The 14083-nt window shown below is 38.8% G+C and overlaps 1 protein-coding gene across 1 annotated transcript; it reads left to right on the top strand.

Moving 5' to 3' along the window:
• Window positions 1–891: 891 nt before the first annotated feature.
• On the top strand, window positions 892–13496 carry LCOR (ligand dependent nuclear receptor corepressor). The gene is made up of 4 exons (XM_009887681.1): window positions 892–1023; window positions 5709–5996; window positions 8855–8948; window positions 11749–13496. The coding sequence occupies exons 2-4, from the start codon at window positions 5759–5761 to the stop codon at window positions 12716–12718; spliced, it is 1302 nt and encodes a 433-aa protein (XP_009885983.1). The 5' UTR covers window positions 892–1023; window positions 5709–5758; the 3' UTR covers window positions 12719–13496.
• The last annotated feature ends 587 nt before the right edge of the window (window positions 13497–14083 follow it).

The raw sequence follows: 14083 nt of genomic DNA, 5'->3' as shown, positions 1-14083 counted from the left end.
CTATTATGATAACTGATACTTTGTAAAGGTTAACAAAACAAAACACTCCCTAAACCTTTTTTTCATTCCTGCAGTAGGTAAATACAGGTAACTTTAGTATAGCTTAAAATGGAAGTAGAGGGAAAGGGCCAGGAGAAAGAGATTGTTCTCCTAAGCAGGACCAAGGCATTAAACTGAAAGACATGAGAAAAGGGGTGTGTGTCTGGGGGGCAAATCCAAGCCGTTTATATTTTGTATTTTTGTAACCATTGTCTTCTAGTTTCTGGAGTTGTATTTAAAATGAGCAATTTATCCTGACATTAATTATCCTAGTTAAAACACTTGTTTTGAAATATTGTTGATAACTCAGTTGCTTCCAGTTGTAAGAGATAGGATGAATTTTAATTAATTGCGGGTCTTGTAAGCAGCTAACTCAAGTTTATTTCACTTAAAAATAGCTACTAATGAGCCTTTTCACAAGAGGGCCTGTTTGTTGCTAATGCTTGGTCATTTATTGCTCAGTTTGCATGAACGCTGTGTAGAGTAAGGGGAACTTTTTCTCTGTTTTGCCTTCAACAGTTATTTCTTGGAACTGAAAGTAGCCAAAGAACAAGTGCTAGATAAGAATTTTGCAGCCAAATGTTGTAAAATATCTAAGTTTTCTTTTTTATAGTGGGCTCTTATTTCCCATAATGTTATCAAATCTTACAGGCTTCTGCTGCATTTACAACAAGAAAACAGGTCAAAGTACAATGTTCTGGAGCTGTCAAAAATAAAGTTGTGATTTCAATAAATTCAACTTTGTGTTGAGTACCTAATAAAGTTTTGAATTTAGTAAAATATTTAATGCCTAAGGAACTTTTTTCGTTTCGGAGTCAGGAAGATCTTACAAATATTGAATATCTTTGCAGGAACACTTAGTCAGTCTGGATGAGCCAGCCTCGGAAGCTGGACAAGAAGCTCTGCTTAGACAAGAGCAAGCAAAAATCATTCGTTTTGAGAGGCAAGCGGAAGAGTTCCTCAATGCAGTCTTTTACAGAAAAGGTTGGTTTTAATGGGGGCGGGATGGTATCTCTTGCTGGTCTTTTTGCATGCAATGGAGGTATCAAAGATCTGACGTTCAAGTTGTCATTTTATGTTCAGTATTTTTCAGTTGTCTTCTCAATACATATATATTTATCAAGAGTAATAACTGACTCTCAAATAATGTAACAATACATTATTTGAGACAACACAGTGTGGGCTTGGGACAGAGGAAGAGAGTATGAGATATTTAACCCTAAAACAAATCTCTCCATGAGAACATTGGTGTTTTGCACTTCTGGAAGAGTAACTCAGTTCTTACCCTGCAGAACTGCTCCCCGGAAACCAATGTTTAGGTGAGTGGGCTGTTTGGAAGAAAGGGCAAGTGCGGGTGATGGTAGTAGGTGGGAAATTTTTTTTTTTATTATTATTTTAATGGGAATGTGTACTAATGCAGTTTTTCTTAAAGGTCAGCAGTCTTCTCACTATGGTCTGTAGTGATTACCCACCCCACCCCCAGCAATCCACAGTGTAAGATATTGTTGGAATAGTGCTAAGGGGGATATATGGAGAATTCAAAACATGATCAGCAAAAGAATTGGAAAATCAGTACTGTAGAAATATGCTGAGAACAATAACAGTAGCTCAATGCTAGAAAATCCTCTAAATCTCTTCTGGAGAGTTATGTCAGTTAAACTGTGCTCTTAGGAAGACACAAAACTCATTTCACTGTTTTCTACCAATCTGAGAAATGGGAATCCAGAGGTTGCTTCCAAATGCGTCCTGAATGAAAGTACATTGTACTTATCAGTCTAACCCATGTGTGAGAAAATCTGCCAAATCAGTAATTCCAACCTGTCTGCTGGGGGACAATGCGAGGCTTCAGTTTAACAAATCAGAGATTGCTGTAGCCGGTCCTCAGCCCTTCCTTCCAGTGACCAAAATATTTAAAGGTGTTTTAAGTAGATAACAGTATCTTAGCCTTTCTTTTATGCCTCAAATGAATAAATACAAACTGCACATTATGATGTATTGCATAAAGTATAGAATCATGTTGGATGGTAGGAAGGACAGCTATTGCATTACTAGTGATAGTTCAGATAGTGCTTTTATTCCAAGTCCTCCTTTTCAGTGTGGGTTTTTTTTTTTCTTTGAAGGTTAATGTTTCCTTTTGCTTTTTAATTTATCCCATCTCTCTTTAAATCCAGAAGGGATTTAAGAAAACAAAAATCTAGAGACAATATACTGTTTTCCATATTACTTTTCTGGTGAGAGAAAAAATGCACTACCATCACTTCCAAATTGTTTATTAAAGACTTCATCCCTTTAACACTGAGCTTAAATGTATGACCTGTGTGCATGTCTTATTCGAAATGTATATTTCCCTAGTTGTATACTAGGAAACATACACTTTCCTAGCAAACTATTGGTAGATGCTACAGTGTGCTAATGAGGGGTTTAACACTGTCCATGGTCAGATACGCAGAATGAAAATAATGAAATCACTTTAGATGTCTAAGAATCTTTGAGAATTTTGTTTAACATACTCTCGCTTTCATTCCTCTGGCAAAGCTGTGCCTGGTGCAAGAGTAATAAGGGAGGGGAAGAAGCCTGGCAGGAAACCAGTTCTGAATCCTTAATGCATCGTTGTCAAACTTGGCTGTATTTAGATTGCGTGAAAGGTTATTCTAACTCATGCCACTGCCGTAAGATCCCCAGGCACTGTCATACCAAAGAGTACACAAAGAATGGCAGAACTCTGACACTCCTACACTGCTCAGAGATGCTGGGCTCTCCTGGCTTCAAGCCAGCGATTGGTTCTTTTTTTTCTTTCCATCCTCACTGCCAGTAACATTTGAGATTGGTATTTTGTAGCCCAGGCAGACCAGAGAAGATGCAGATGTTCTGTGAACAGATGCCTGTTGCATGTCAAGGACGTGCCCTCATGTACTTAACATACATAGGTAATTAGCAGGATTGGCAAACTTTCTGAACAGGTTTACTGTCCGTTAATTTTACCTACTTTCTCTCTGCTTTGTGCTCATGGCACTCTGACTCAGTAATGCTTCTTTCAAATAGTCATACTTTCCAGTGAAAGCAGAGTGGTACTACCTAGTTGTCCGTTACCTTTACCTTGTGGCAGGATGGGATCTTCTTTTGGTGGTTTAATGAAATCGTACCCTTTTGTTTGACACTGCCCTTTTAAGCTTTCAGTATAGATAAAATACACAAAAGCTATTAAGGTTTTAAAGCTCAGAGATACTGCTTTGGGCTATTTATAGCTGAAAAATATTTGCTGTATTTTTCTTCTCGGAGAATATCTATGTTTTAGTTAATTTTAGTGTTTTGTTTTGTGGTTTGTTTTTGTTTTGTTTTGGTTTTTTTCTTTCAAAAAAACTAGACACCTAGAGTCAAAATAAACGTTGGTTGATTTCAAGTGATGCTGCAGAGGCACTAGCAAATATTTTCCTCTTGCTTTTGAACAGTTTTATCCCTTAGCATTCAGATTTTATATTGAGCAAGAAGCCTTTAATGTGCTAGGTAACTACCCTTCTACTTGAAAATTGAGTTTTGAGTCCTGAATTAGTGAGATTATCTTGAGCAGCCTTAGAAAGGTCTCAGTAGTCGCTCTGTGCTGATTCTTTGAAGTTGCAGATTACAAAGATGCATGGCTGTAGGTGTACGTAATATTTTCTCCCTGAATTTGGAAATATGTTCAGCTGTAAGCAGTACTGAATTGTACATGTGCACATGGGTGCACAATAAAGGCAAGATTCTTTTTCAGAAAACATGGGTACCGTAGAGCTCTGAATTCCTGCCAGCCCCACTTGTATATGCTACAAACACGTGTCGAATAGTTGGTGTCGGTGTGATCATGCCATCAGTTTGTGTCCTTCTGGGCTTTCCTAGAACCTTTCACGTGTCCCTCAGCAGGATATAGCAGAGAGGTTAGAAAATGGAAGAAATGTCACCATAGCGGAAAAAAGCTTCCACAGTTCTCCAGGCTTGTGTACTTGTGGACCATTTGGGAAGCAAGTGAGAATATAAATGTATCTAAATATAAGTTTGGCTCATCTCTTTGTGGCTTCTTCAAACTCTAGTGTCTCATCCTTAGCAACAATAAAACATCCTGTAGGTTTTACAAGAAAATTATTACCTATTTAAATAAACATCGTGGAAGTGTACGGCTATAATGCCCCTGTAAGAATATGCATGGTGACTGTATAGGGTCTTAGATTTCAAAGGCTGTGCTTAACAGGGAGGGGTTTGGGCTTGATAAGTGTTTGAAGCTCAATATGGTTTTTCATCAAGGAACATAGTAGCTGCTTATTGCTGCTCTCTGGTTTCTGTGCAGCTCTGCTCAAACCTTCGTGTCAGTCATCCTTTACAGATACGCTAAAGCTGGTTTGTTGGATTGATGCATTTTTGTCAAAAATGGTGGCAAAAGGCAAATCTAAAGCTGAAATGTCCCACAGAAGATCTTGCTAATGCTTCTAATAGTTCAATCTCAATAGATTACCTTTCAACCCGGGCAATTTTTTTAAAAGAGGAAGTAAACACTTTTCTATTGTTCCATTTTGAGAGCTGCTTTTAAAGATTTGTTTGGTCTTCTTCTGCACAATTTTCTCTGAATGTTTCTTCAGAAATAGTAAATCAAACCTTTTTGAGCCGTTTCTGGAGTTGTGTGGTTGTGGTGTGTTGTTTTGTGTTGATTTAAAAAAAAAAAAACCCACAAAAAACAAACCCCAAAACAAAAAGCACCACCAACAACAAAATCACACAAATAAAGCAAACAAAAACCCAACAACAGCAACAAAAAAACCCCCAAGGGATTTGGCCAGAGAACACAATCAGTGTTTGAGGTGAAGTGGTAGGACGTAGCTTCTCTGGTTTAGGAGTTACAGATTGGCTTTCACATCATGAATTGCTACTGGTCTAAAATAGTAATTTTTTTGCCAATGTATTTTTGTATTGCCCAAAATACCTTTGTATTTATACACCGTTTCATTTAAATAAACTGGAATGTTTACCTGTTCCATTTCACATTTCTCACTAATAGATTTAGCAGCTCTTCTAGAAATAGAGTTACTTTTCATATGACACATCTTGGTTTTCTATCTATGTGAAGGTTCTTTGGGTAGTCCCTGATGCTGCATTGATTATAATGATAGAAATGTCAAAAGGAATAGATGGAATGGGGTGGAAGACACTTGAACGTTTGATCTTCTTGTGAATTATTCTGAAGAATCAGAACTATAGGGCTTTATTTCGCAGTAAACTTGTAGGGAACTGCTGCAACTTTATTCTCTTTTCTCCCCTTCTGTAGCTGCAGGTAAGTTACTCAATTCTTCCACTGAATAACCCGTTCAATTCTTTTGGAGTGAACTTCATTACTTGGTACTTTTCTTCATGGGTCTAGTTCTCCTTTTCATTTCCACACCTGTTAAAGGTCTGGTCGAACATATCTATATTTGAAAACAAAAGATGAGATTGCATATTTCTCTTAGGAAACTGTTATTTTGGGAAGGTTAAACCAAAATTAGCAATGGTTCTTGTTCAGGGTCTTGTACGTTTTCTGCAGAAACTATTTCATCTTTGGCTTTTTTTTCCCTAGACTCTTTTTTTTTTTTTTTTTTTTAAATAAACAGTGACTTAATATAAAAGCTGTTTTACCTAAAGTAAAAAAAAATCTCTAATATTTACAGACAGTCCTAGGGTCTCTGACCCCAATATTCCCCTAGTGGCCCGTGAGATCATGCAGCGAATGATCCGACAGTTTGCTGCTGAATATACCTCAAAAAATAGCTCTACTCAGGACTCCAGCCAGCCCAATAGCACAAAGAACCAAAGCCTGCTGAAAGCATCTCTGGTCGCCTCCTCTCCCACGGCTGCAACTGCTCAGAACCCTGTGCTCAGCAAACTGCTCATGGCTGACCAAGACTCACCTCTGGACCTTACTGTCAGAAAGTCTCAGTCAGAACCTAGTGAACAAGGTAGGACTCTTATCAGTGTCTTGCATCCTACAGCAATCCATTAATGGCATTCTTGTTGCAAAATCAAACAATTAGAAGTTTGCACTTTTACATAAAATGTAAAGTGGAAAAGCGGTAGATGTTTTTACAATAAAATAATGACTAGATAGATGTGGCTGGGAGAGAAGAGACTTTTGGAAAGAATGTAGGCCCATAGACATGAGTGATTTTTCTGGAGAAGGGCAAAGGGGACAGAGGTGCTCCAAACTCTGGGGACAAGCGTGCTGTTCCTGCTGGGAGCTGTAAGAAAGTCTGCCGAAATAGACTCTACGCTTGCTGATAAGACAAGTTCGCGTGGTCATGAAAACCATAATGTTGTCTCCTTTCTGAAGATCAGTACACAGTCTGACGGAAGGACTGATGTATTTTCTTTCTGGTCATAGTGTGAAAACAGTATCTTTTAAAAGTCTGTGAGAAATTGCTTTGTGAAGCTTGTAAAAATGATAGCTATGAACTGTACAAAACTTCCAGTTTTGTGTGTTTGGAAGAAATGTCTCTTTTCTACCTTAAAAATAGACTTGTTCTGCAGAGCACAGATTGAATAACTTGTAACAGTGTTGCAGAGCTTGTTTTAATTTGAAAACCTTGCTTTCTATCAAAAATGGTTTTTAACAAGCAAATTCGGTGAGTGATTACACTATGTGACTGTGGGTTTTTTTCTGAAGCTGTTGAATAGAGGTTGTCATAAGTGTGTCCTACTGATAGGATTAAAATTAGCCCCTTTACCCTTCTTTAGAAATGTGTTAGTGTCTGAAATCATTCTATCAAATACAAAGTGGGGTGTCCATCCTCAATTGCAAAAGGCACCTTTAAAAAAAAAGCCTTTTACTAGCTAGTACAGAATGTAAGTATCCCTTTATTCTTTAAACTTATGTTTATGAAGCCTTTTGTAAGAATGTTAATTTTATGTGTCCCAACAATATGTAGTTTGAGCATCTGGACACTTACTGCACTTAGAGCACCTTTTGAAAGTTACTGCCGCACTTCATTTACAAAACTGCAGTGAAAGGTTGTATGGTGTCTGTCTTGAAGTGAGAACCTGTTCATTTAGCCGATAGGCATTTGTTTCTAGCTGATTTTGTTATCTATGTATTTCACGAGTGTCTTTTGCATATTTGTTTATAAATGTTAAACTGTTCTCGTTATGAAGCTTTTTGCTGAAAGAGAGAGGGGAAAGAATCAGTTTTGCTTCTGCTTTTTTTTTAATTAAGCGAGCATGTACAGGAACTGTTCTTTAGCTACCATGTGACGAAAAAGCTGTGAGATAATTTACAATGTTCATAACACTTGTTATGGAATTAGAACATGTGCATATTAACTTTATACAGTAATCTGTTTGCTGATGTAATTATTTTTTCCAATTTACATTTCATGTAATTGGGAAGAGGTTTTGCCAAACTTGTTAATGAGAGATTTAAGAGGCTGTCGTGGAAGACTGCTAGTGGTGCGTCTTGTTACGTTGCTTTTCTAGCTGGTTGAGGGGAACGCAGCTAGTTTTTAACTTCTCCATGGGGTATGAGGCTTGCCCTCCGAGACTTCTAGCTTCTAATGACCCTTCTGATGGAGGAAGCGTGGATGCAAGTGCCCCTGGCAGCAGCCTGTGCTGTGTTTAGTATAGCCTCTTGAAAAGGAGGTGCTACTTGATCCAGTCTCCGTATCTTGTGGCTGCATAAGTGTTGTTCAAAAGGAAGATTGAATTGTCTGCTTGCTTAAGTTTGGGTTATGGTGTGTTCCCAAATGCAGTGGGTGGAACAGCTTTCCGTAAGTTAATTCTGGTTCACTGTTTATCGTGTTTGTTCTCCATATGTCAAATGAGAACTTCAAGCAATCTGAAAACCGTCTTACATTGTTCTTGTGTTGGGTGGTATTTACTTGATTAGATGGAATGAGTGAGGAACTCTGAAATGTCTCTGGTTTACCTTGCCAACAAGTTTCATTTATCTCTGCCTCATAAATTCCTTGTTTCAGAGTCTCCAGGAATTTCAGATGGCTATGCTGCTTCTGTGACAATGTTGCCCTTATTAAAGTGACCAGAATTTCAAGTTATTTCAGTGCAGTGGGAGCAAGGCTTTTCTAGCAAAAAATGCTCCCTTTTCTGTTGCCTAGAAATGCAGAGTTTATGTAAGGGCTTGCAGAGGAGCATTGGTGAGCGTGAGGAAGTGCCATTAGTGAAAATGGAAGAAGCAGTCTAGCAGGAAAAACAATTTGCTATATAGAAGAAGAGAGGGAGTAAAATGACAGAATAGAGAGGGGAAAGGCAGCGGCTTTGCTGGTAGGGACCCATTGGAGACATGGAAAAAAGGATGAAGCTAGCTGCCAGGTGAGGAGTCGTCCCACATTTATGTATGTATGTTCATTTGAAAGTGAGTTTCCAATAAGGAGTTCTCAATTTTCCTACAGAGATTTGGATAAAAAAAACCCAACAAACCCTCACACAAATACTGGCTTGAAGCCCCCCTTTAAGTGGGGGGAAATATCTCAGGAATTTGAAGATTGTCTAGTTTTTGGACCGCTGACGATTAGTTATGCAATGGGCTGTGTTGTATCCTGAACTGTCATTTGTAGGTCATCTTTTATTCTCTGGCTCTTTTAGCAGATGTGCTTTTAATTTTGCCAAATTTTGTTGTGACTGAGGACTACTACGTTGAAGTCACTTGTAAGCAAAATTGCAAGCAAATCCAAACCTTAGTTTGTTTAAAAATAAAGTAGAAAATGCTGTGTGCTAAATATGACTTTAGCCCAAAAGACTTGTTTTGTCAAGGGACAACGTGGCTGATCCTGCTTCTTCAAACACTGAAGTCATTCTTATGTCTCTACAGACGGTGTGCTTGATTTATCCACTAAGAAGAGTCCTTGTGCCGGCAGCACCTCTCTGAGTCATTCTCCAGGGTGCTCTAGTACTCCGGGAAATGGGTAAGAGAAAGCAACTTACTATGGCCTTCTAAAACTGTTTTTTACTAAAAAATGTGTGCTTACCTCCTGTTAATTTTAACTTACCTTTGGTGTTAACCCTTTGGAGTAATGTGTTTTTCAACTTGTACCTTTGGCAAATACCTTCACCCCACCTGCCAAATAAGAGTTGTCGCAAACTGCAACAGGTTTAACTTGCAGTTAAAGACTCTAATATCTGTTATTTTGGCCAAGTCAGTACATAGCCAAAGATCTTTCCTTTACTTGCTTCTTGGGTTTAGGGATAAGCAATGTCCGTGGAGATGCAAGTTCATTTAAATGTATGAAGAGTCTTTGAGGCTTTGCAATATGATTTGGACTTCATTTCACTTAGGGGAAAGTTAGCTAACAGGAAAGTTTATTTTAGGGATAGCAATGATTTGGGTGATGAACCACGCTGAATTAGATTTGAATCTCTGCAGGCTCTTTGTTAATATTTCCTACCATAAACAATAACTTAAAAAAAGAAAGGCGGATGGAGGAGGGAGTCTGGTAGTTCAGAAAACTTTAAATATGGCTTTTTTGATTTGCAATTGTACTGTAGCATTGAACAAGTTGTTTTGGTTTTTTTTTAATAGTAAAATTTGTGGTGTACTACTCTTGCCTTAATTAGTTCAAGGTGTGAAATATATCAAAAAATTTACTTTAGGTTTCATATTTCTAATTGTCACTTTGCATACATTTAGAAACCTTTTACTCTTAGTTAGGCTTGAGTTAATTGTACTGGAGAGGCTGACTGGGAGTAAGAGGGATTTTGGGTGTTGATGGGAGAATTTTATCTTAAAGCTACTGTGAACATGTTATTTTTTCAGTGAAGTACAGAAACCGTATATGGCTTAAACTGCTATTGAATTGCTGGATTTAGCTTTACAATAGCCTTTGAAAAACTTGAAATTTTAAACTAACAACCCACCATCACCACCAATCCCACATACTGCTAACAACTGATTTAACTTCTGCATTTCTCTTCGGAAAAAATATTACTGCCTCAGATTTCTCCCTTCAAGATTACTTTCTCCATTTAGTATTTCTATCCTTGTTTTAAAAGTTAGTCTTAATTTTTTCACAATTCTTTAGCATAAACCTTCCCCACCAGCTCTTCTCTTTCCATTCCGGACAGGTTATTTGCAGCTTTATTTTCCTAGGAAGGCAGCAGAAGCCACAGAGGCTGTGTATTGTTTGTTCCCTTGTTTGCCTATCAAGTGAGGGCCAAAGTCCGACACAGAGGGATGACGGGGCCAGTATCTGGCACTGTCTTGGTGGTCAAGAGAGGATGTGGCATACTGGCACCTGTGGTTACTTGTGCAGGTGTGTGGTACATGAGGGTGATGGCAGTCTGTTTAGCATCAGTGAAATCAGGTGCGACCCTTTACCTTCATTTAGGTGTAGAATCACTGGTGCACATTCTGATGCTGATACATGCTGTGGAAGGGGCAGAGAATGCACATTGCTTGAGTGAGTTCTCTGGAATAGCAAACTTTTATTCATTTCTCTGGATTTTGTTCTGAATCCTTGTTGACTCTTGTTACCCACTTCAACTGTGACCTATTGCATCCTGGAGAGAAGCTAGCAGCATATGTATCGAGCACTGTGGATGTTACATGCCAGGTCCTTTCAGTTGATGTCTTTTCTCTAAAGATTTTTTTTTTTTTTAATCCCAAGGTGATGCTAAAAAGAATAATGTAGCTTTTCAGCAGTACGTATCCTATCCTTAGCTGACTTAGTTAGAGGGCTTTACACCAGTATAGTGTCCCAGGGCATTAAAATAGAATTGCTTGCTAGTCTCTTCGTTAATCTGTATGTTGAACATGGAAAAGTTTGGGGCTGCATTTTGAAACTAGTGTGACTTAGCTACTACAGGGGGCTAAGCAAGCAAAATATTAAAGTACACGTGTTTATCGGCAGTAGTAGTACTTTGTCATAGAAAGAACACTTGTGACGAAAGGAAAATGGTAAAAATACATACCACTTTTTCTGCTATTAACCCTTCGACTGGATGACAGTTGGAACTTAGATTTTTTTTTATTTTTTTTTTTTTTAAATCCTAGCCATGCTATGTATTGAATGAGAATCAGGGACATGTGTGTATGCAATTAGTTGTTAAGAGAGCAATTTGGTAAGTCTAGTGTAATGCAGTGCTTTCCTATTTGGTGCTTAATGAAAGTCAAGCAAATACCTTTGAGGCCTGTAAAGCGTTTGTCTGTGTTTGTTTTTTGGTTTTTTTTTTCCATCCTGAGCAGCAATTCTTCAGTATGATGTAAGCAAACATCATCCAAGGTTTCCACCTATGTGTAGATACTGCAGGTGGCAGTCATATTTGCATGTTGAATTTGTTGCACTTTGGCTTACTCTTTTATTACTGTACTTGTTTAGTGGTAACGTCACACCAGTAACACAGTTGTGTGTAGATCTATGGCGATTGATTACTACTTTGTAATTAAGGTGCTATTTTCAGACGCTTGCGCGAAGTCTTTTCTACTCCGAGAATTTGTGAACCCAACCAGAGACCAGCCAACAGGTTTCATTTTTCTTTGCCCAAAAAGCTTCTCTTTTTTTTGTGAACAAGTTTAAAACTGACTGATGCTGAGACTTTAAAAAAAAAATTAAAATAAAAAAATAAACAAAAAAAAAATTTAGAGAAAAATAAATAACACAAAAAGTGATGTTACCCAAGCAAGGCCTTCTAATAAAGGAGTGGCCCCCTCACCCATCCCTCCCTACCTGTGCAAGTCCTGCTCACATCAGTTTCCTTCCATCCAATTAGGCGACCTGGGAGACCCAGCCAGCACCATCCGGAGGGACTACAGAGTGGTGATGGGGTACCTCCAAGAAGCTTGCAGGATGGAACCAGGGAAGGTTATGGCCACTCCACATCTCTTAAAGTACCGCTGGCTCGATCACTCCAGATTAGTGAAGAACTGCTGAGCAGAAACCAGTTTTCTACGGCTGCCAGCCATGGGCCATCTGGACTACAGAATCATGGACAGCACTTAATATTATCCAGGGAGGCTTCTTGGGCAAAACCACACTACGAATTCAATTTCAGCCGCATGAAATTCAGGGGAAATGGTGCACTCAGCAACATCAGTGACCTTCCTTTTCTTACAGAAAACTCTGCCTTTCAAAAAATGGCACTTCAAACTAAACAGGATGGGAAAAAGGACGTGAGCCATTCGTCTCCTGTGGATTTAAAGATACCACAAGTTCGAGGCATGGACCTTTCATGGGAGTCCCGCACTGGTGACCAGTACAGCTATAGCTCTTTGGTAATGGGTTCACAAACGGAGAGCGCGCTTAGCAAAAAGTTAAGGGCTATCCTTCCAAAACAAAACAGGAGAAGTTTGCTGGATGCTGGACCAGATTCCTGGGGCTCAGATGCTGAGCAGTCTACCTCTGGACAGCCATATCCCACCTCAGATCAAGAGGGAGATCCTGGCTCCAAGCAACCTAGGAAGAAAAGAGGGAGATACAGACAGTACAACAGCGAGATACTGGAGGAAGCAATCTCTGTGGTTATGAGCGGGAAAATGAGTGTTTCCAAAGCTCAGAGTATTTATGGGATCCCCCACAGTACACTGGAGTACAAAGTTAAAGAGAGGCTGGGCACTTTGAAAAACCCTCCAAAGAAAAAAATGAAATTAATGAGGTCGGAGGGGCAGGATGTTTCAGTAAAGATTGAATTAGATCCCCAGGGAGAAGCAGCACAAAGTGCGAATGAATTGAAAGATGAGTAGGGATGTTGTAGAGTGCCAATTACTTTGCAAACTGGGTGAGCACTACTGCATAGTTCAACCACCACTGAGCGCACCTGATTCTCCTATTTACTGCAATGCTCTTTCCTTTGCAGTTTAGCATAGACTTGTGTGGACACAGGTGAAAGAAAGGTGTGCTCTGAATGTCACATTTGTAAATTTTTCTAGCCTGGTATGGCACAGTTTCCCTCCTTCACCTGCCCACTACCCCCCTTTTTTTTTTTTTTTTTTTTTCTTTTGCCTTTTGCATGTTTCTCTGTAATAGAGAGTTGAGTTACCTCACAAAGAATGCAGATCTGTGGAAGTGGACATCTTGTCTGTAGAGCCTGCCTGAACTTCTGGTGTTGGATTTTTCATGTCTGCCTTTATAGAAATAAGTCCACTTTGTTAAACAGATACTCTCTTAAAACCAGGCTTTTTTTGAACGAGAATCAGACTGTCATTCTTCAAAATGTTTCAGAAATCTTTTTTTCCCCTCCTTTTCTTTGATCCAGTTGATTGAAAGATCTAAGCTAAATCAAGTTACTTAGGAATGGTACCTCTCGTGAACTCAGAGATTTGTTTAATAGATGGATAATCAATTGGGTCTAATTAGGCTCTCCACTATTTCTTTCCAAATTAAACATACTTACCATTCACTGTCTGCTTAGTGCTCACCCGGAGGGGAGGGGAGGGGAGGGAAAACTTACATACACTACCTTCAGAATATGTCAGTTAATTATTTGTAACACTACCTTCGCTGTAATTTTGTTTGATATTTTTGAAAGGTGATATTTAGACTCACCTGCTTGAGGATGTAGCCTTATCTCACAGAAGACAAGCTTCTCACAGTCAGGAGCAGTCAGGGTACACTAAATGATGTATTAGGGTATGCCTCATTATAACAGAACTATGGTTCTTTGTGACCTTCATGCTCTTTACAGACTTGATTCTGAGTTTACTAAACTACGTGGTTCCAACAACTAGTTTAAATGACTCTAATCTGGGGAAGGGGGATTTGTGTAACAAACTACTGTGATATTGCAAAAAAAAAAAAAAAAAAAAAGAAAAAAAGCCCACAAAACAGTGATCTCAAACGTTACAACCTCAGTAGTCTGCCCAAATATCCACATTAGTGAAGGAGCTTGTTAATGTTCAGGGAAGAAGTAAAACACTGGTAGCCTGATCTAATTCAGGCTCTGCATCATATCTATCTGTAATACTGTCAGGGTCGAACACTCAATGAATGGGTGTTTCCTTTTTAAATATTACAGTTGCCAGTAGCAGGAATTAATCCAAGTCCTGCTTTTTTGTTGTTGTTTTTATTTAATCTATTTTGATAGTGGTTTAGCACATGCTAGAATAAGC

Source organism: Charadrius vociferus, unplaced genomic scaffold, assembly GCF_000708025.1.
Source record: "Charadrius vociferus isolate BGI_N301 unplaced genomic scaffold, ASM70802v2 scaffold486, whole genome shotgun sequence".
Classification (NCBI taxonomy): Eukaryota; Metazoa; Chordata; class Aves; order Charadriiformes; family Charadriidae; genus Charadrius; species Charadrius vociferus.
The sequence above is the reverse complement of the archived record's forward strand: the minus strand, read 5'-3'. Positions and strand labels throughout refer to the sequence as shown.